Here is a 22,198-nt window from a genome sequence, read left to right on the forward strand (position 1 = left end):
CAATTTGAGATCGCCGCATATGCAATTGTTCCTTCACTTTCGGCAATACAAATCTCTTCTACGAGTTCCCTGGTTAAAAGACTTCGAATCAAAATTTGCAGCTCAATTTTATCAATTGCCATCTCGAATAGACGGATGAAGATTACTATAACAATATAAACGAAAAAACAAAAACAATAAAAATTGCATCAAAAAGTCAATTTTTCGCAAATGCTTATGAACTTTTGGGACAACCTAACTCTCCCAACTGTGTACTTCTACTCACACCTCGTAACTTCATTTTTCAATTTTTAAGGAGTAAACAAAAACATAATATTTGCCGATGTTCAGAGTGAATGCAGATGCCTATGGTACTCTAATAAAAATGATTATCATCGTTGGATTCTTTTTATAGTCTTGCATTAGAAAGTTCGTATCCTGAAACACGGCTTTATCGCATCCTTTGACAGAGCGACAGACAGGCAGACAGAGAGAAGCGGAGAAAGAGAGATAGTTAGAGAGAGAGAGAGAGAGAGAGAGAGGGGGGGAGAGAGAGGGGAGGAGAAAAGAGAGAGAAAAAGAGAGCAGGAAAGATACATAAAGAAATGATAAACATACATTTATATTATAAAATAGCGAAGGGCCCGGCGTTGTCCGATCGAAAAATACGCTCAAATATTAAATTTTAATTCACGCAGATTTCGTATTAATTATTATAGAGCCAATTCTCTATCGATTATTATATCGGTCCTAATATGTAGTAGTGAATTCAAATGTAAAAACAAAAATGGTTTCAGTTACAATCGAAACCAAAATATAGGCCCATCCGTTATAGCATTTGACTTAAATCCATACGTATATAAAAATGCAAAATATAATAATGTTTAACCTATAACTTTTAATTAACGCAATATGCAGAAAAATCATGTTGTCGACTTAAGCCAGGCAAAGGTAATTTTTTCCCAATTTTGACCCCCTAGCAGCTATTTTACCGGCTAAGTACCAAATCAAAAGTGTGATAGCGGTCCAAATACCCTATGTATCAATTTTCAACTTTATAGATAAAATATTCCGATGCGGATTTGGTAAAAACTTCACATAGACCGACAAGGTCATATATATATATATATATATATATATATATATATATATATATATATATATATACTAGCAAAGATACCCGCGCTTCGAGTGAGAATTTGCTGTACAAATTCTTCATTAATGTGAGCGTTGAACTGTTGAAGGAGGACCCTGTTGTAAGGAACAATCCACTGGTTTGTGATTTCTTAATGAACATACCGCCTGAGTCTATTTGTATAATAACACTGGCATGAAAAATACAAGTTGTTCGAACTTTAATAAGTGTTCAATGAATCCGCAATACGTCGGGAAATAAAAAGGTGCAGTAATATCTTAACAAAGCAATACTGACATTGACGAGAGAGATTGGCGTGGAACTAGCAACAGTGAAGAAAGCGTTGAAGGGGGATTTTCACTCCTTATACAAGTGTCGAAAGGGCAAACTACTCATGACATATATCCAAGAACGCGAAGCCAAGAAACTTCACAACAAGATTACATCTTAGTTGGTACGGAAACGCTCTAGTTCTACTCGGAATCAGTTACGTAACACACATAACAAGTGGATAACTTATCGTTCGAATGAAGTCTCGCGTTTGACTAAGATCATTCTCCATCAAGCTGTGATGACCTTTCAGTGTGAGTTAAGCGAGAATCAAAGAAGGAACCCCTCTTTTCTTTGAAAATAGACCTAGACTCAAAAGAATCTTATTCCCAAACACTTAAAACCCAGAGTTGTTGAGCAGAGAAAGTCGCCAAACTCATAGGTCCCACACTATCAGGTAGGCTTCAACCTCTGTCCCATCGACGAAATGTTGCATCCCTCTGTTTGTTTTACAAATATTTTAATGGTGGGTGCTCCGACGAACTACAAACCCTTGTACCCCCTCGACGTACATACCACTCGCAAACCCGACAAGCAGCTAAATCCCACCCCTACATAGCAGAGACCCCTAGATGCCAGAAAGCTTTCTAGTTTAATAGTTTCTTCCCTAAGACTGCTAGACTTTGGAATTCCCCTCCTGAAACATGCTGCCCTGGTTGTACTGACATGCAGAAGTTCAAGTGTAATGTAAACAAGCATCTTGCTGTTCAACTCCCTACATAATATCCCTGTAAATTATGTCCCAGATAGTATCCCCCTACATCAAAGTGGCACTGTGGCTTGTTTGGGGTGAAAATGCAAAAAAGAAAAGAGAGAGACTTGGTTTCCATAGGTCTTGGAGAATAACAAACAAGGTTTTGAAGGAATGTAAGACCATTATTGCAACCTTTATTAATAGACCCTCGGCATCTGATAAAAACAGACATTTTGAAAATTATTTTATCAAGATCAATTATTTCCAGAATTACTCCTACAAATACGATCAGCAACACCCATGTATCTGTCCGGGATGCTGTTAAACTTATCATGAATCTTGATGCAACCGGTTTGCACAGTATGGAGGCCATTATATTTAGAATTCAGCAGTTGGAACAAATCTTATTCTTCTATAGCTGCTCAATCGTTGCTTAAAGAAGAAATGATTTCTATCTTCTTGAAAAGCTTCGTCAATTCGACTAATAAAAATTTTTGTAGATGTATTGCACCTCAGAGCAGACCGATAAATCTACTGGATGTCATGAGTAAGTTGTTTGAATCTGTGATAAACCAACACGTTGTCAATTACGTCAGCAAATGTAAATTTACTCTGTCGCAAGCAATATTGTTTTTATCTTGCAAGGTCAGCAGCACAGAATAAGTGAATTTATCGCCTAGGCCTTTGTTTCTTGTATAATAGCTACTGATATAGCAAAGGCATTTAATAGCGTTTGCCAGCAAAGCCTTGTTTCATATGTTTGTTAGCTATAGAATAACTTTTCGATATCTTCAAAAGCATGAAATCCTATATCTCTGATAGCTCATAATAGTAGCCGTTGATGAGCAGAAGTATCAAAGCCGGGCGCCCCAACGATCCATTTTGAGTTCAATAATCCTTTTGAATATTCTGAAACCATTTGTTTACATCTATGCAGATGACACAACTGTCTATAGCGGTATTTTAAGGAGTATTTGTGGAACTGCTGATTTTCTCTCTTCTTGTTTAGAGCATGAGGAAAATAGTTAACATCTTGTTTGGAGCATGAGGAAAATAGTTAACATCACTGAAATTAATTTTCTATTTTTCGCCACCAACGCTCAGATCCTCCGTTTATCCAATTGAAATTCTTTTTGAAGACAGCTTCTTCGTATTACGCGTACTTGGATTCTTCGGAATATTGTTCTCACACTTAGTGTCATTTTCACAACGTTTTGGTTGATGTAACCTCCAACCTACTTCATGTGTATCTTGTCGAGCTCGAGAATGTTTATGTCGAACTCGGGAATTTGCACGGGATTTCGAACGGAACCCTTTATTTAATTCATGTCGGATAGCATGCTCTTGTTTCACCAGCCATGACTGGATTGAGGTTCTAAGTAACTCGTAATTGTATTTTTCGGTCGCCCACACTGAGGATTGAATTTTCAACCATCAGGAGAATATCAATTTACAATTGATTTTTCAAGCCACTCTAACCACTGCGCCATGGGTCTGTGTGAAAATAACATTCACGATGAGAGCAGCAAATATTACGAATAATCATTTCTCATCTCAGTAATTCGGAAACGTAGGAAGATTCTTGTCTAAATAAGCTATATGGGTACGCGGGTATGTATAATGTCTCAGGGAGATGAACGCCCCTGTCTTGCACAGTTTAAGGCCATCCTTGGGCAAGGTGTAGCACCTGTTAGCCTCCCTCTGAGGCTTTGGAGAGTTACTATATATATATATATATATATATATATATATATATATATATATATATATATATATATATATATATAGTAATTTATAAAATATATATGGCGATTAAGCTACACTGAATATTCCGCGTTTCATCCACTCAGACCATCATTAAAGATTTCTCTTTGAGAACAACTCGTGGTGTTATCTGGAGTCTGAGTGGCAACAAGTTTCCTCAGATTTCCAGTACACTCCACCACTTCTGATAACTTTATAAATGGATTTGCGTTTTCGCAATAGCGGTTTACCATTGATTTCTCGTTAGCAGCAACTATTGGTCTTCAGTGGAATTTGGATGGCAGTAAGCTTCTCCCAAGGTCCAGTCTTCTTTGCACTCATCTAGCGATGGTCGGGCTAGAGCTTTCTCTCCTTGAATTCTTCTATCCTCCTTGACCCTCCTCACTTATTTAGTGTGGTGTTAGTTTAGGGTGACACGCACACAAAAATGGGGAAGCAAAAGGCAGGGACACAGGGAGGTTTAACTTCGATTATACAGTTTCAGTTTTTATGATTTCATGTGATGTTCCTTTATGTTTTATGTCCAGTTTGTGTCAGTAAATCATCATCTCCACATTCAAGGGGTTTCTTTAATATTTCTACAGTTTTCATTGCAGTCATCCGCCGTATTATTATTATTATTATTATTATTATTATTATTATTAGTAGTAGTAGTAGTAGTAGTAGTAGTAGTAGTAGTAGTAGTATAGATGTATCATTGTTGTTTATTAAGAAGTAAAAGACTTGTTAATCAGCGAACTACTTTACATAAAAGATTTTGGTGCTACTACTGCTACTATTACTACTGCTACACTAGGTGTGTCAGAAGTTTTGGGGAATTTTTTGACACTCCTAACACAAAACTGCGAAAAAAAATATTAAAAAAACTCGTAAATTCTCTTTTTAAAGTGGGTTGTTTATTTTCTTTATGGAAAATATTTCCAAGATAAAATAATAAAGTTGTTTAAAAAATAACAGAAATATTATTTTTTATTTAAAAAAAAAACAGTGTTTGTGAAGTGCCTGCGCGCGTTCATGCAGCCATTTTTTACGTAATGAAATTAACTGAATTTTACGAGTTAAATTTTATTCAATTTTTAAACTTTTAAAAATTTTCTATTGGTCCAATTTTTAAGATATTTTCAGGTTCAATGTGAAATTTTATGCTCTTTCCAATAAACCGAATATAATATTCTAGACAAGCGTTTTTTTAACTTTACCCCCATTTTTAAATGTCTATTAAAATGAAAATAATTAATCTCACCTCAAATTTATATATCACAAATTGAAGATAAAAGATCAATAAATAAAATAAGCCAATTTAAAACAAGAAAGAACAGTTATTTTCAAATTTACCCGTAATATCCAAATTTACCCGTAATATCCTTTTTTTAATCACGTTGAATTTTTTTAAGTGAAACCTTATAATCTTGTTATATTGTTTAGAAAATTTCGTAGAATTACGACAATTTTTTCTATTTCATTCAATGTTTTTTTTAGATATTAAAAAAAAATCACTCCATAAAGGAGAAATAAAATATATTAAATTAAAAACGCATGTATTTCTTTAAGAGAATAAAAAAATAAAAAATTGTTCAACTGTTTTTTTATCGGCAAAAACTGATAAGTGAAATGGGACTATTTTTCATATACGGTTGCCCATATTTACTAACTTTCGTTTACAGGCAGCAATAGAAAGAGGCATTAATTCTGTCACTTACAGGACACCATAGTTCATAACTCTAAGAAAGGGATATCCCCTTTTTCCCATTTGTGACGAGCTGAAGTCGCGGTATTTTTTAATACTCACTTAAAAGAGTATTTTATTTAAAAAGGACATTGAATATAAAATATAAATATGGATAAATTCTTAACAATAAAGAATAGAAATACCTATTGATGAATATTTTTCATAGGTAAATTATTTTTTTAGAATGTATATATACATATATTTTATCGAAGTAAGTTAAAATTCGCTGATTTTCTTTTAATCGTTTTAAAAGAAAACCGATTTTAATAAACAAATATTGCATAATTTGCTATTAAACCTGTTATTTTTTTAATTTTGGTCTTTGCTCCTTTAATTGAAAAATATTAGGGTTTAATTACATTTTTCAAGTATTTATAAGCTTCGAAACATAGGAGGTCGAATTATTCAATTTTCTATCACGCATTTTTAATGGCTTTTTCTGACACTGCTACTGCTACAGTACATTACTGCTACTTCTATTACTACACACACGTGTGTAAATTAGATTGACACGCAGAGGAAACAGAGTCAGTCTTTGTCTAAATGCTTAGAAACATTTAAAAGTATTAGAGAATAGTTAGATCAACATAAAGTGAACTGGACCGAAAGAGAGAGAGAGAGAGAGAGAGAGAGAGAGAGAGAGAGAGAGAGAGAGAGGGAGAGAGAGAGAGAGAAAGAGAGAGAGGGGTAACTTGTTCTGTTAATTATAAACTACGGCTGATTATTAATATTAGAACTGTTCTTTTTATCAAACATGACTTTATCCCAATATTAAGATATATATGCATTTTTTTTTGTTATTAAAGAACATTGGAAAAACGCTGTAAACAAGCGTTCAGGAACTCACATTTAATATTGTAATACAAGGTTGAGCGATAAAAGTGTCGCCCTAAAAAAACAACACTACAGCTTTATTTTAAAACTTTTATTGAAAAAATTAATTCAGGTAACTTGATTACGCAGTAGAGCTTATATCTATTCAATTTAGCCGCCTTCAACCTCAATTATCACCTCGGTACGAGTCCGGGGCTAAGAGCATACCTTTTATACAAGCGCCGGCTGGAGCTCGGCGAATACTCTACGGATGGCGGCGATCAGACTTCCTTTGATGATGTGGGATGTCATGTTGGTGATGTTCTCGACGTATGACTAAATGATGAATCCAGCGAGTTCAAATCGGGAAGAAGGGAACAGTGAGAGAAGGATACAAAGTCGTAGCACTCCTTCTGAAACCAAGCCTGAGTCTCTTGGGACTTGTGGGGCGGCGCAGTCTGCCAGCGGCCACCTGACTGCACCAGGAGATTGCCATACTCTTCAGCACGTCCAGGTACACTTTGGTGTTGACTTTCAAGCCGACTCCGAAGATGTGAGGTGGTATGATGTGCCTCTTCCTTGAAACCATACCAAATACCATAACCGCGGCCATGTGACGTCATGCCCCATTAGGGAGCTTTAGAACAACGCTGAGATAGCTAATCATTCCCGGGTGATTTAAAATAGAGAATATAAATATATATATTTTATTTCATGTCAAAATAGAAATTGTTTGAAACCAGAGAAATATATTTTGCAGTTAAGTTGATGACAGGAACTTGAAGCATAACATTATCTGGCCTTGGTAAACTCAAAGTCGGATGTCAGAACTGACATCTGACCTTGGCGGTCGTGAGAATTACTCAGATCCCAGATTCTTGAATTGCACAAACGAAAAGAACATGAAGCTTTTCGATTTCGTGGCGAAATCTTATTGGCTGGGGAAATTTCCATCCCAATCCACATACCTCACTATATATACGAATGTCCCGCGAACAGAAGAACAGGGGAGAGTTTCGGGAGATTGCTTTTTGATTTCGGGGAGAACATATCGTATAGAGACCTCCGTTCCGTGAGGACCCGACCCTTCCTCTTCCTCCTCATCCACCTGTCTGACGCTGTGAAGAGATTTGAGACTTTGAAAAACTTACTAAGAACTGAATGATATGTGTAAAAACATTTGTACATAAGTTTGTGAAAATTAACTCTGTAGACTACAGTACAGGAGTTTGTATTTCTTCCTGTCTGCGGTTTCGATATTCGCTTTCAGCATACAGGATTCCATGTAACAACCCTCAGAGAAGACTAGACGACACGAGCCGATATTTCCAGATAAATAAGGGTCCTAACAAGATTCATCAGGAGAGGTTACAGTTTCGTGGCCGCGACAATGATATCAACCCGAAAAAAGGGTGAGACTTAATATTTCTCATTTTTTTGTTACCACGGAAGAAAGAGACAGACGGGGACAATTGAAAACAAAAGGAAGGAGAGACAGAGCTGAAAAATATAGAAAAAAAAGACGCCTGGAAAAGACTTTAAGTCAGAAAGAGAATTCGCACGCGTGAAAAGGACATTAAAAATCTTTAAACAGAGGAAACGCCCGTTTGGAAAAAAAACTTTAAAAAACGGTTGAACATTTGGAAAAAAGAAGGAAAACGTAGAGAGAGGAAAGAGAGGAATTTTTTTGACGGATTCAACAAGTGCGCGCTGCGAAGCAACGAGAACAGAGAGAAAAAAAGAAGATAACAGAATCGAAGTAAGCAGAGCCTTTTTGTCTTTCTGTCGTCTGTGAAAATTGGCCTAGAGAGAAGATAGATAGATATATATATATATATAGAGAGAGAGAGAGAAAGAGAGAGAAAGATCATATGCGTGTGTGCAATGGCCGTGCGTGGGGATAATCAGCACGAGTAGTCGTATATGTTTTTATTGAATTAAAAGGCTTGAAAGAGAAGAAAGAGAAAGTTTTATTGTTGTTTTTTAATGCTAAAACAATTGATTGAAATCCAATTGACGCTTAAATGAATCTCATATTTTTTCTTTATTGAATTAAAAGCTTGAAAGAAAAAAAGAAAGAGAAAGAGGAAAATGTTTTTATTGCTTTTGCTTTAAATGTTTGGACGATTGCATAATTGTATTTTTTATTGTTCTTTTTGTGGTTATGTGATATTTTTCTTTTTGTGAAGTTATTTGATATTGCGTATATTTGAATATTTTAATATCATGGGGGCGTAGAGAGATAATCCAGAATAATGATGAGATAAATAAAGACGTAGAAGGCATTGTAACAACAAGCAGGGGTCACGTCTGAAGCGGTTGTGATGGTGGCAAAGGTCAGGGTGGAATTAACTTTTTACGATGAAGGAGAGAAGGCCTTAGCAGCCCTCTCGGTGATGTTGACTTACAAAGATATCAAGAGACAACTCAGCAGCACAGAAAAATCTCTGTCAAAATAGAAATTGTTTGAAACCAGAGAAATATATTTTGCAGTTAAGTTGATGACAGGAACTTGAAGCATAACATTATCTGGCCTTGGTAAACTCAAAGTCGGATGTCAGAACTGACATCTGACTTTGGCGGTGGTGAGAATTACTCAGATCCCAGATTCTTGAATTGCACAAACGAAAAGAACATGAAGCTTTTCGATTTCGTGGCGAAATTTTATTGGCTGGGGAAATTTCCATCCCAATTCACATACCTCACTATATATACGACTGTCGCGCGAATAGAAGAACAGAAGAGAATTTCGGGAGATTGCTTTTTGATTTTAGGGAGAACAGACACGAGCCGAGATTTCCAGATAAATAAGGGTCCTAACCAGCTTCATCAGGAGAGGTTACAGCCGAGAACTTTGTTTTCATCACCTTGGGCACGCCCCTGTATTTTGAGGGTGTTGGTAATGGTCTTGTTGGTATTACGTGAATTGGTAGAGAGCATGAGTTGTCTAGTGGCGCATCTCCGATCTCGCTCGTTTAACATTGTGTTACTTTCAAACACGATAGAAGGCGTATATCCCTCATGGGGTGTGTATACAATTGGAAAACTAGTACATGGTGTGCAAAAAAAAAAAAGAAAAAAGAAAACCAGTTTTCATTAAACCGAAATGGAATCATGTCGTCTGTTCTAGGGCGACAATTTTATCGTTCCACCTTGCAGATAGCATTTACCGCAGTCTTTGGTAAAAATGATGAGACGGAAGATGGTTAATCTTCAACATCGTTTATACGAACGAAAAAAAAAGTGACCCTTTCTCGTTAAACTGTTTAAAATCTCCAAAGACATTATGCATCATAACTAAAACTAAATTATCGACAGGTGAAGTCGGGACAATTCATGATTCTTTGTCGCCGTTTGTATTAGAGCACCTTTAAAAACAAGGGGTTGTTTTTAAACAATCTTAAACTGTATTCAGTTACAATAGATATCAAATAATATACAGTTATTTTGAGGGCAAGCAGACAATTGATTTTAAAAGTTACTATGGCTAACTTATAAATTCTGAATAAGTGTTTAAAAGCAATAGACCTGGAATAAGAAGTTCTTATCATAAAGATATAAGATTGTGAACTGCCGTAGTAGTAGTAGTAGTAGTAGTAGCAGAAATAGTAACAGTAGTAGTAATAGTAGCAGGAAGTAAAAATAAAAATAACATAACGAAGCAAGTTTAATAAAATCCAATATTGATTACTATAGTTTTTTTTATTCAGAAATTCTCCGAAAGCATTTTATTTATCCGAGTGAATTACAGCTTGGATCCAACTATTGAAATAAGCAACGTTGGTATAAACGCCGAGTCCTTCCCTGCAAGTCCACCCGTAAGAGACAAGGCCAGTCAATACAGTTTCACCGTCGTCAGCGCTTTTGCACATGAGTGGTCCACCGGAATCGCCCTAAAAGAAAGAATTGATACAAATGAAAGCTGACCAACATATCGAGCAAAACGCAAGCGTTTACACAACTAAGAGTACATATGAAAACTTTTGCACTTTGCGATATCTTAATGAGAATATCAATGGCTTCTGAACTAATAGTAATAATGATCACTGTTTGAAGAAGACCGCATAGATATTATATTTTAGTGACATCATGCCACGAGGAAAGAAAAAAGAAACAAAATCATTCTAATCGTGATCATGTTCGCCAAAAATTTGATTTTTAAACAAATAAATATCTTTATTTATTTTTAAATATGTGTTTGATTGGTATTCTAAACTTGCGAATTTCAATTTCGGTTAAAATAAGGCTTATATAAAGAAGAAAAAAATCTTCCCTAATTGATATCTTTATAATTTCTGTTAGATCGCTTGTTATAAAATAAATATTTCAATGTTTGTTCATCAGTATTTTCTCTTACCTTGCAGAATTTTTACCTATATTTGGTATTAATATATTTTAGAATGAATAGAACATCTCTCTATCTAATTCTCTCTCTATCTAATTCTCTCTCTCATTCCCTCTCTTTAATTCTATCTCGCTCTCTTGTTTCCCAAATATAAGTGTAACAAACGGTAGATAGAGATTCAAAACCTTGATAACGCGATTAATTTAGATTGCGAGAAACATTCTAATACACCACTTGAAAATTTGAAGCCGAGATTTAATCGACAATCAACAGCAAATGATTAATCAATGTACATTCGGCAATCGAATGATAATGATCTCGGTATCAATAAATCGGTATCAATAAATCCTTACTCTAATCCTAATGCTAACATGATAAAACTTTCGTATCATTTCGTAAAGATCGATCTCATATTAATGATAAAATATTAATGCTAACAAAGTAAAATTATGACAAAACTTTCGTATTATGCTGTAAAGATTGATCTCATATTAATGATGAAAACATTAATGTTTTTGTTACATACTCGCGGTGTATATACATAATTAATATGTGTCATTGCGGTGTGTGTATAAAATGTACATGTATATACAACTATTCATGTAATCATGTAATTGTTAGCGGTACTATCGTTTAATGGTGTGTATAAAGTCCTTACAATGTGTATACAGCCATCGCTTTTGTGTGTATATACGGTGTTCATATAAATAACGTGTGTCGTTTGAAATGTATTTATAATATATCAGTTTGTGCGTATATGCGTGCTTGTAACATCTTTAACATCTTGCCTGTTTGGCACACAGGAAAGGCACATACAAGAAGGTGGGTAATTCGACTAAACCGGCGAACGCCCTACGGTGTTCCACCGAATATCGACTGATATCTATTTGCTTCTCCACGTAAAATAAAATGTAACACAAGGTCGTTTTTAATGTGGGAGTATCAACTCCCCCAAAAGAAGGCACCCTGGGATTTTGCAAAAAAAAAAAAAAAAAAAAAAAAATGCCTTAGCATAGAAGGGTTTCCCCCTCCATTGACTAAAGACAATTAATTTGAGTGCAGCATCTAAGCAGACACCACACTTCAGCCATCAGTCCAATACGAGTACCGGATGTCGACTTTCACCTTACAGCTTCGTCTTCCGGCATTTATTGAGTGTGAAATAGTTTATGAGTTAGTTCTGCAACAGCAGTGTTCTAATATATAATAATGGGTGTATCTTTATAATTTCTTTGTCATCGAAAACTTTCTTGCTACAAAATAAATATTTGATTTTGGTTCGTCAGTTTTTTTTTATCTCGTTGATCGTTGCATTATCTTAGAAGAGCAAAATGTAATTCGATTTCGTTTTCTTCCCAGAAAATATTTTGCCGTGATCAGAATTATTTTTAATTGGCCGCCATTTTCAAAAAGAGGCGTAAATTTGGATTCATTTTTAGAGTTACTTCCCTTTGATATGGAAGTATTTTTGAAAACTGAGCAACGCTAGTATTTACTAAATTTATTAACTTTCATTAAAATAATTACATATTTAATAGAATTAAAGAAAGTTAAAACGTTGGGCCAAACACTGAATAAAGTTGTACAGCATATATATATATATATATATATATATATATATATATATATATATATATATATATATACTAGCAAAAGTACCCGTCGTTGACTGGGTTCAAAAACAGCCTACACAAAATGGACTCTGATTTATGAAAGTATAATAGGTTATGAAAAGGAAGGGTTGTAAAGAGATAACTTCGAATTCGGGGGTATCAAAACCAAAGCAAAATATGATGAAAGTAAAAATGAAATAGATAAACCCCATAATTTATTATACCATACCTGTTCACACTGAAACACTTATCACAATATTCTGTGGATCTATATTAAAAAAAACCTTGTTAAACTTTGTGACATATTTCCATTCTATGGAGGTCAGACGCGGACGAACACCCCCTAATTTTATTATACCATATTTCTTCAAACTGAAACATAATTATCAAAGTATACTTACGCAGATAGACATGAAAAGTCTTTATTAAAGTTTGTGCCTATTTCAATTCTATGGAGGCCAGGCGTGAACGCAGACCCCGCAATTTTATTATACCATTCCTATTTAAGTTAAAACATACTTATCAAAGTATTCTTATGTACATCTATATCAAAAACACTTGTAAACGTTTTTTTTATTGTTAAATTTTTATTTCCATACTTTTTGGAGCAGGAGCGAACGCAGACCCCACAATTTTTATGAACCACCGTTCTGCAGGGTCAAACATGCCCATTCCTGTGTCTCGATACATTTTCTATCATTATATGTAATCAGTGTTTTAAAATAGTCAACCATATAGGAGCCTATTCGTGACCAGACACACACACAGACATTCAGCTTTATATATATATATATATGTTTGGGTGTGGCTACAAAGGCAATGGATCAATGGTGGAGATTTGTATGTTGTGGATTCTATTCACGCTGACGGCACCCAAGTCATATATATATGTTTTTGTTTTGATCTCACTACTATATATTAGGTTCAGTATAATAATCGATAGAGAATTGTCTCTATAATAATAAATACGCAATCTGTATGTATCATATTTAAGCGTATTCTACTACCGGGAAACGCTGACCGGCCGGCCGGCGGGCCGGCCTACCGGTATTATATAAAAATATTTAATGAAAACAAAAAGCAAAATATAAAATAACATTTTTTTAAATTACTTGTTTGAATATTTGGTGGATTGATAAATACTGTAATTTATTCAAATTTTAATTTTATTATTAATTTAATTGTTTTATTTAGTATATTGAGTGGTACTTGTACAGTTTAATCAAGACATTAAAATGAAAATATCGGACAAAGTTTAAATTTTACGTATCTGTTATGGAATAAAGTTTTCCGAGAAAAAAAATTTCACTTGATTTCATCAAGTAATTTTTGTTTTACAGCGAAAAAACAATGTTTTATGATACCGACCAATAGGTTCTATTTTTAGGAAGAAAGGCTAGTATTAAAGATAGAGAGGGAGTGACGGAGCTTTAAACTGAGTTATCTCCCGTGGCGTTTCTAAAATCCAAACAATTTTTTTTTTTTTTAATTCCAGATATCTGCCTTCAACGTGCTGCCAGAAAAACGTGTTCTTCGGCTGTAAAAAAACACACAAAAAAAAAAAAAAAAAAAAAAAACTACTCGATCAAATTAAGTGAAATTTTTTTTCGGAGATCTTCAGTTCAAAACGGATACGTACAATATAACCTTTTTTTCGATATTTTCATTTTTTTATGTTTTGATTGAACTGTACAAGTACCTATTGAGCTTTATATGAGCTCGATATCTTCTTATATAAAGATAATGTAATTGTGTGTGTGTGTGTGTGTGTGTGTGTGTGTGTGTGCGTGCGTGTAAAGAAACACGAAATGTACATCTACCTTGCAGGCGGATTTTCCGTTATATGCAGTATCTCCGGCACAGATATGTTGCTGTGTAATACCTGGAACCATGTAGTAACATCTAAGCAATGGCATGATGGGAACGTCAGCTCGTCGCAGCCAATCAGATGGTTGACTATTAGCTGTAAGCAGATTAAATACACAGCATAAAGATGTGAGTGGATGATTTGGTTATTCAAAGCAAGGGTAACATAGAAATAAAAAGAAGCCTTGGCAGATGTGATAAGCAACGAGAGAAATTATATCACATGAACGTGAATATATTCATTTATTTTTTACAATAATGATAAGACTACTCAGTTTTTACAGAAGACTATTATCTTAGCATTCATTAGCATTCAGTTTTTACAGAAGACTATTATCTTAGCATTAAATTGAGATAATTATTTCCTAATATATATATATATATATATATATGTGTGTGTGTGTGTGTGTGTGTGTGTGTCTGACTGACGTAAAGAACATTTAAAATTAAAATGTTTAAATTCAACGTTATTTCACGCGGTTAATGGTAGCCGAATGGATACAGTCTTTGCTAATCTAGCCAGAGATGGCTCGTGTTGCCGTTCGAATCTGTTGACTGGTGTTAATTGTGACACCCGGCACTGAAGATTCCCGAAAGGATGAAACACTAGTGTCTGTAGGTATTTAATTATTATAGTAAAAAAAAATAATTATATATATAATTATTTACTATAATAATTATTAAATACATACAGACACTAGTGTTTCATCCTTTCGGGAATCATCAGTGCAGGGTGTCACGATTAACATCGGTCGATAGATTCGAACCTGGCATCAGAAGTTATCTCTGACTCCATTAGCAAGGAGTTAATCCATTCGGCCACCGTTAACTACGAGAAATACTCTTAAAATTTAAACATTTATTTTAATTTTTTTTTTGACGTCTGTCAGAGTGATCTAATCATTATATGTGCATGCGAGCGAAATTGACAGACTTTTTTCAACGTAAAGTGCTCAACGATAAGAAACGAGTTAATTCAAGGGATCTTTCTTAACTAGTGTTTAGTGACTACGGATCAAATTTAATACAAAATCTGAAGTATGTGAATTTTCAGATGGGAAACGGTTCCCAGATACCGCTTTCTAAAATCCCTGCAAAATATTTCAACGAGTTTAGGACATTGTCATTTAACATATATTTTTTTAAATTTCACCAAATATGAGTTATTTGAAGTTTCACGACAGGTTTCCACCCACTTATCTTTGCCCTCGTTTGCATAAAACTAAATTAAATTAAATGTAACCCACATTGCCCAACCTTACGCCTTACAGTTGTGTTCATAATGATTGGTTAATTAATTTATCTTTACACTAACGTCGTTACCACTTTTATACAAAAAAATCGATGTAATGGACATTATTACTAAATTTTTATAAATTCCTATAATAAATATAGATGCATACGATATTTTTGTAGAAGAGTATAGACTTATAAAAGTCCATTCAAAGAAACAAAAAAAACAACATTTTCACACGATTGTTTCACGGTATTTTCCTGATCATAATATGAATCCATATGACATTGTATTCCTGAAGCTATAACACAAGAACCACATTATTTGTACAATAAAACCTCGTTTTAAACCATCCAAAGTTTTTGTAGTTTTTATAATAATTTTGTTACATTGCTAATTCAATGACTAAATGATACCGCAATAATAACATTTTATTTATTTACAGATTGTTATCTTCATAGTTGTTGTAGTTTCACCATGTTTCGGCCAATTCATTCTCTGGCCTTCTTCGGGTAATTAACCGCGACGGGATAAGAATACTGAATCCCGTAATTTTATCCCCAGTAATTACTGCCTTCCATATTTGTTGTTGTCGCAACCACGTTTTTGGCCAACTTAACCTTTGGATAGGATTGAAATCGCTATCTTCAGACAATGTTCACCTGGAACCGTAAAGATTCAACACTTCTATCCACTGGCGATCAAGGTTGGATTTTTTTGGTCTTATAAATCCAAACTTCTCATTCTTATCTGGTCTTCCACTCTCGGGTCCGTGCCGAATAATATTGTATATTATTTTTTACTGGAATTCCTTTTTAATGAGTAATGCTCATCTCAAAGGATTCCAATAAAAAAAAAATAATATGTAATAATATTTAATTTCCAATGTCCTATTAAAACAGATAATTTGGTAAAACCAATGTACTTCAAAAATGCAAGTAACAAAATTCTATTGATACGCTAACTACCTACAGTTATAATGTTGTTTTTTGATGTTCAACTTCAAAAGATTATTATTCCTTTCATAATAAACTTTATTAATCGAAATAAGAACCATTAGAATCGACACATTTTTGCCAACGAGAAACAAGTTTATTTATTCCATTAGCATAGAAATCTGGAGTTCTGGAAGCGATGAAGTCATTGAAGGCCGATTCGGTATCATCTCGGTTCTGAAGCGTTTTCCGCACAAGACGTTGTTGAGATGCTTGAAAAGGTGATAATCGGTGGGCGAAAGGTCTGGTGAATATGGTGGATGAGATAGAGTTTCGTAGCCCAATTCGTTCAGCTTCTGCAGGGTCAGTTGAACAACATGCGAGCAAGCGTTGTCAGGAGAAGAATTGGTTCCTTTATATTGACCAATCTCGGACATATACGTTCGATCTCCTTGTGCATTTCGTCAATTTGTCGGCAGTACTTCTCCGCCGTAATCGTTTCGTCCGCATTCAAGAAGCTGTGATGGATGAGACCGGCTGCAGACCACCAAACAGTCACCATAACCTTTTTTGGTACAATTTTGGCTTCTGGGCGTATGTGGAGCTTCTCCGGCACTCGACTACTGTGCCAAAATCGTCGATTGTCGTAGAGGATCCACTTCTCATCACACGTCACAATCCGCTCGAGAAATGGGTCGTTTTTGTTGCACAGAACGAGCATAGAGGACACCTCAAAACGATGATTTCTTTTATTATCGTTCATGCGGCATCAATTTATCCAACATTTTTTTACTTCCCCGTTTGCTTTAAATGGTGAACAACTGTTGAGTGGTAGACTTCTAGTTCAACAGCAACTTCTTGTGTGGTTTTGCGAGAATCGGCTTCAATTAAGGCTTTCAAATGTTCTTTATTAACCGTAGTCGACCGACTGCGACCGTCTTTATTTCCATATATTAAAATGTACCAAGACATATCTTTATATTTATTATATTTCTCTATATTCAATATTTATTATACTTCTTTATAATAAAAATATTATATTCATCTATAATGAAAAAATATTATATTTGCTTATAGTAAAACATATTATATTCCCCTATAGTAAAAATATATTATACTTTTCTATACCAAAAATATATTATAATTGTCTATAGTAAACCTCTATTACATTTCTTTATAGTAAAAAATGTCACATTTTTCTATGGTAGAAAAAGTTATTGTATTTTTGAATAGTAAAAATGCATTAAATTTCTTTATATTAATTTTATAAAGCTTATTAATTCGTTTATATGAAAATTCAATCTATTTCTCTATAGTATAAAGGTATTCTATTTCTTTATAGTTAAAATTATACTTTATAGTAAATAATCTAATTCATAAAACTCACTATAGCCGTCTGTCTGTCTGTCTGTCTTCACATTTTTAAACTCTATCTCTTCCGAAACTAAAGAGGGCCTTAACTGATTGGATTTTTTATGGGTCGTTCTTTTATAGGTCTTTAGCCGGTTTAAATAGTTTTAAGTGGTCAAAAAGGGTAAAAATTGAAAAAATCGTTATACATTTTGTACATTACTCTAAGTTTTTTTTAATCAGTTCATATGCGTGTAACGTTGGTACAGTAGTAACGTCACCAGCTTTGAATGCTACAGTTTTGTTTTAAGTTTCGATCCTAGCTGATGGCACCTAAATACTTATTCTTAACTTTTGAAATCAAGATTCTATTATAATATATACGAAATCTGAACAATTAAAAATATCATATTTAAGCGTATTTTACGACTGGGCAAAGCCACCCACCCCGTCCCCCGCTAGTATATTATATTTTTTTAAAGGAACCAGTTTATTATTGTTCTCTTCATTAAATATTTATTATATTTCTATATAATAAAAATATATCGTCCAACACTAAACAAGATATACTATTTACTTCTATTAAAATATATTTCTTGGTATTCAAAACTTTATTATTGTTGTGAGACCGAAACTTACATGCGTCATAGACTTGCCGAATACTATATTATAATTGAAGTAATCCTCTCGAGGAATAGTATCATACTACCGTAGAATCAGCGGGAGTACTAGTAGCACGCAGCACATGTCCATTACAGGTGGCCGTATGACCACCTGTAATAGACACAACCAGATAGTAAGCTCCGCTTACTCGTTATCCTATCCTTGCAATCTTTTGGTTAATATATCTTTCTTACAACTAATCCGTGCGTTCCGCGGTCCGAACCTTTGGTCCACACCAATTATATTTCTCTAAAAACCGTGCTTATTTCAGTAAAAAAAAAAAATAAATAAAATATGAGCATACTTTATGAAAACACGTACATTTACGCATAAATACACGTGTATTCTATATTATACGCCAAACCTTTTTTACCTTTAATTCTCGTTCAATATGTCGCGCATCATATCCAGTAACATACGTTTTAGTTGTACTATAAATACTATTCACTGACAAAGGAACAATGATACGAAGTGTGTGTGTGGGGAATCCGATGTGCAGTTTATATACCGGTTGTATAGCTGGATCCCCTCTTTGTAGGTTGCGCACAGGAACCGGTTACGGGAAATAGGCTGCGTGTTCAATGAACTCGATAGTTGGAGGTCGTCGTTACTAGGACAACGTAATAAAGAAAACAATCAACATAAAGTGCACGTGTTATGAGTACATTTAAGACATCGAAAATGAATCACGCTGTAACAGGATCATATATTTACACATGTACAAGGAATATTTATTTGCACAGAAAGGTTACGAACGTTACAGAGTGTTTGTGTGTTTATAACTAGCATGCATGTATATAAACGTTTGTTGTGTGTATGCGTGCGTGAATGTATGCAAGAGTTCGTCGAAAAGCATACGTTGGAAATTCATTGCGTGTGTAAGAGTCTGTTTACGCGAGTTTCTTACCTATCCTGAGAAAAGATAAACGCTTTGTCGAGGCATGGACGTAATTTGCGTGCCGCTTATATTTGAGCTATGAATTGAAGGCAAACGCGTGTCGCCAGTTCCGTGTTTCGAATGGAAAGAGAAAGAAGTCAGGAAGAAAACGAAAGAGGAAAAAGAGAGCACCACCTGTTGGGCAAAGTAGAGGTTACCACAGAGGAGACAACTGGTGCGTTGGTTAAAAGGTGTATGCATGGATGTGTGTGCGGTTTGCTTAAATGCATGTTACATTAAAAAGGTATGTTCCTATATGTGTCTGAAAAAATAACGGGATTAATTTCACAAACGATTTATTCCAATTCGAAAAGAAAATCTTCATATTAACTTAAGCAATCTGACATCGTTCTATGCTTCAGTACTACGTTCGAGTGGAAAGATGCATCTGAGATCAACTTTGCTACCTTCCTGAATCCTCTCACGGCACCGTATCCACTTGATGATTAATTTGGAATTGAGGAAAAATCACACGGAACAAGATCAAGTGAGTACGGAGGTTGCCCAATGTTCATCATTTGTTCCTCGGTGCTTATAGCTGAATTACCTTAAAGCGATGAAATGTAAAGAAAGTGATCTGGATTAACATACAATCATTGCAAAAAACTCATCTTACGTTCATATATTCCCAAGATTGTGTGCTAGATACTAAGACCACCTTTTCAATCTATTTTTCCTATAACTTATACATCAGACAGAGTCATTTTAGTTTTCAGACCTCGCAGTCCTCTTTATAAAATCAAATACTTACCAGATGTTTTACCCCATCCGGCAACAACACAATTCGAGCTAATCTTTTCTTCTGGTTTCGCCAACCTGATTGGTTTTCTACAAGTAGTTCTTTTAATGGGACGACTCAGCGTCAGAATGGCGATGTCATTCACTGCAACAGAGACCAAATTATTAGAACATGTAACAATTACAAGTAAAATAGCGAATACATTTATACATTAAATGCTATTGCGCGGATGAATAATTCGTGGAAGTATTATTATAATGCATTGGTAAATACTTTATTTAAAAGATAAGAAAGTAGGCGATTTAACATAACTTTCTTCTATCATTTAATCAAAATATTAAGATCAGCAAAGCATCACATAGAATCTATGCTGTGAATGTGAACGAAAATTGCTTCAAGAATCTCTAGCCGTTGGTTGTTGAAAATGCTTTCTTTTTTTTTTTACAAAGGCATCACCACATTATCAAGGCCCAGAGGCCACTCAAGGATAAGGGTTAAAGAGTGTACAGTAGAAATTGGACAATATAGTAATCTTTAGTAATGAAAATTTGGTAAATTTGATAACTTATATGGAACGGCTCATCAAGAACTTATTTACGTTAGACTTGAAGACAACCATATTGTAGTCAGCCGGAAAGCAGGAAAACGGAAGACAATTCCACAGGCGTGCAGTTCTAAGAAAGAAGCTTTGTTCATGGAATCTACGTTTAGGTTTAGGCACAGATAAAGAGTGGGGGGAATTATTGATAGTGTTTACAGCTAGACGAGTGTTTCTTGTGAAAGTTTGGCGAGGGGGGACCATAGATTGAAGCTCAGTCGAACACTTTCCATGAAAATAACGAGGGGAGGTTCTGTCATGATTTCTCCATTGCCTATGACCTCACTCAGATTGTTCAGGAACCCACCCGTGTGCCCGACAATGACGGCCAGTATGCGAGTCTACTAGACCTTTTTCTCACAACTTGCCCTGAACTATGTTCAGTTTCTGTTCTGTCGCCTCTTGGATCTTCCGACCACTCTGTTGTATCGATTAAGATAAAAATGAAATGTAATAAGTCCCCAGACGTACCTCTCCATCGTACAGTATATCGATACACTAAGGCTGACTGGGATAGCTTCCGTACATTTATATGATCTACCTATGCATTCCATGTTTAAAAAGGATGTGTCCTCTATAGTATTAGACCTGACGGAATGGTTAATTGTAGGTATTGACCGTTTCATACCCTCGAAAAAGTTTCAGCAAAAACCTAACAACCAGCCATGGTTCTCTCCAGAATGTGCTGCTGCCATTGCGCACAGAAATAACTTTTTCCACTGTTTCCAACGTAATAGATGTATGGAAACTAAAGCCGTTTTCAGGACTGCCAGCAACCATTGTAAGAAATTAATAAAGAATGCAAGAGAGTTGTATGCTCAATCTGTTAAGTCCAAAGTAGCTGAGCAGCGGCTTGGTTCCTACCAGTTTTGGCAAATAGCAAACAGAATCCTGAACAGAAGCGTGTGCTCCATCCCAACTATTATCAATGGACCTGAGGTAATCTCGTCAGCATCAGACAAAGCCAAACTCTTTGTCAAGAACTTTGCAGCTAATTCTACCCTTTGCGACCAAGGCCGCCAACCCCCAATATTTCCTCCTGTATCAGAAAACACGCTATGTGATATACGTATATCTGTACGTGATGTTGCCAAGCTAATCAAAAACCTTGATTCCAGTAAAGCAACTGGCCCTGACGGTATTCCAATTATAGTACTCAAAAAACTTCAACCTGAACTAGCGCCCATACTTCAAAACTGTTTAAACGTTGTCTTAAGGAGAATAGTTTCCCATCTCCCTGGAAAATTTCATCAGCATGCCCTGTATTTAAGAATTCAGGTGATCGCTCATCCCCCTCTCAGTACAGGCCAATAAGTCTCCTGTGCGTCATGAGTAAGTTGCTAGAATCTGTGTTAAATACAGAAGTAATCAACCATCTCAACAAAAATAACCTTCTTAGTGACACTCAATATGGTTTCCGTTCTGCTAGATCTACAGCAGATGTGCTTACAGTTATATCTCATAGGATTAGCAA

General features: G+C 35.0%; 1 protein-coding gene across 1 annotated transcript in view; it reads right to left on the minus strand.

The window, feature by feature from the left end:
• Positions 1 to 10,110: 10,110 nt before the first annotated feature.
• The window catches only part of LOC145295870 (chymotrypsin-1-like), a 28,356-nt gene continuing 16,268 nt past the window's right edge, over positions 10,111 to 22,198 (minus strand). The window contains exons 4-6 of the mRNA XM_080141606.1: positions 20,139 to 20,270; positions 14,223 to 14,365; positions 10,111 to 10,337 (exon numbers count right to left, since the gene is read on the minus strand). Coding sequence (XP_079997732.1) covers positions 10,173 to 10,337; positions 14,223 to 14,365; positions 20,139 to 20,270 — 440 coding nt within the window. The 3' untranslated portion in view covers positions 10,111 to 10,172. The remainder of the gene's footprint in view (positions 10,338 to 14,222; positions 14,366 to 20,138; positions 20,271 to 22,198) is intronic.

Source organism: Euprymna scolopes, chromosome 16 (genome assembly GCF_053919585.1).
Source record: "Euprymna scolopes isolate OS-2025 chromosome 16, ASM5391958v1, whole genome shotgun sequence".
NCBI lineage: Eukaryota > Metazoa > Mollusca > Cephalopoda > Sepiida > Sepiolidae > Euprymna > Euprymna scolopes.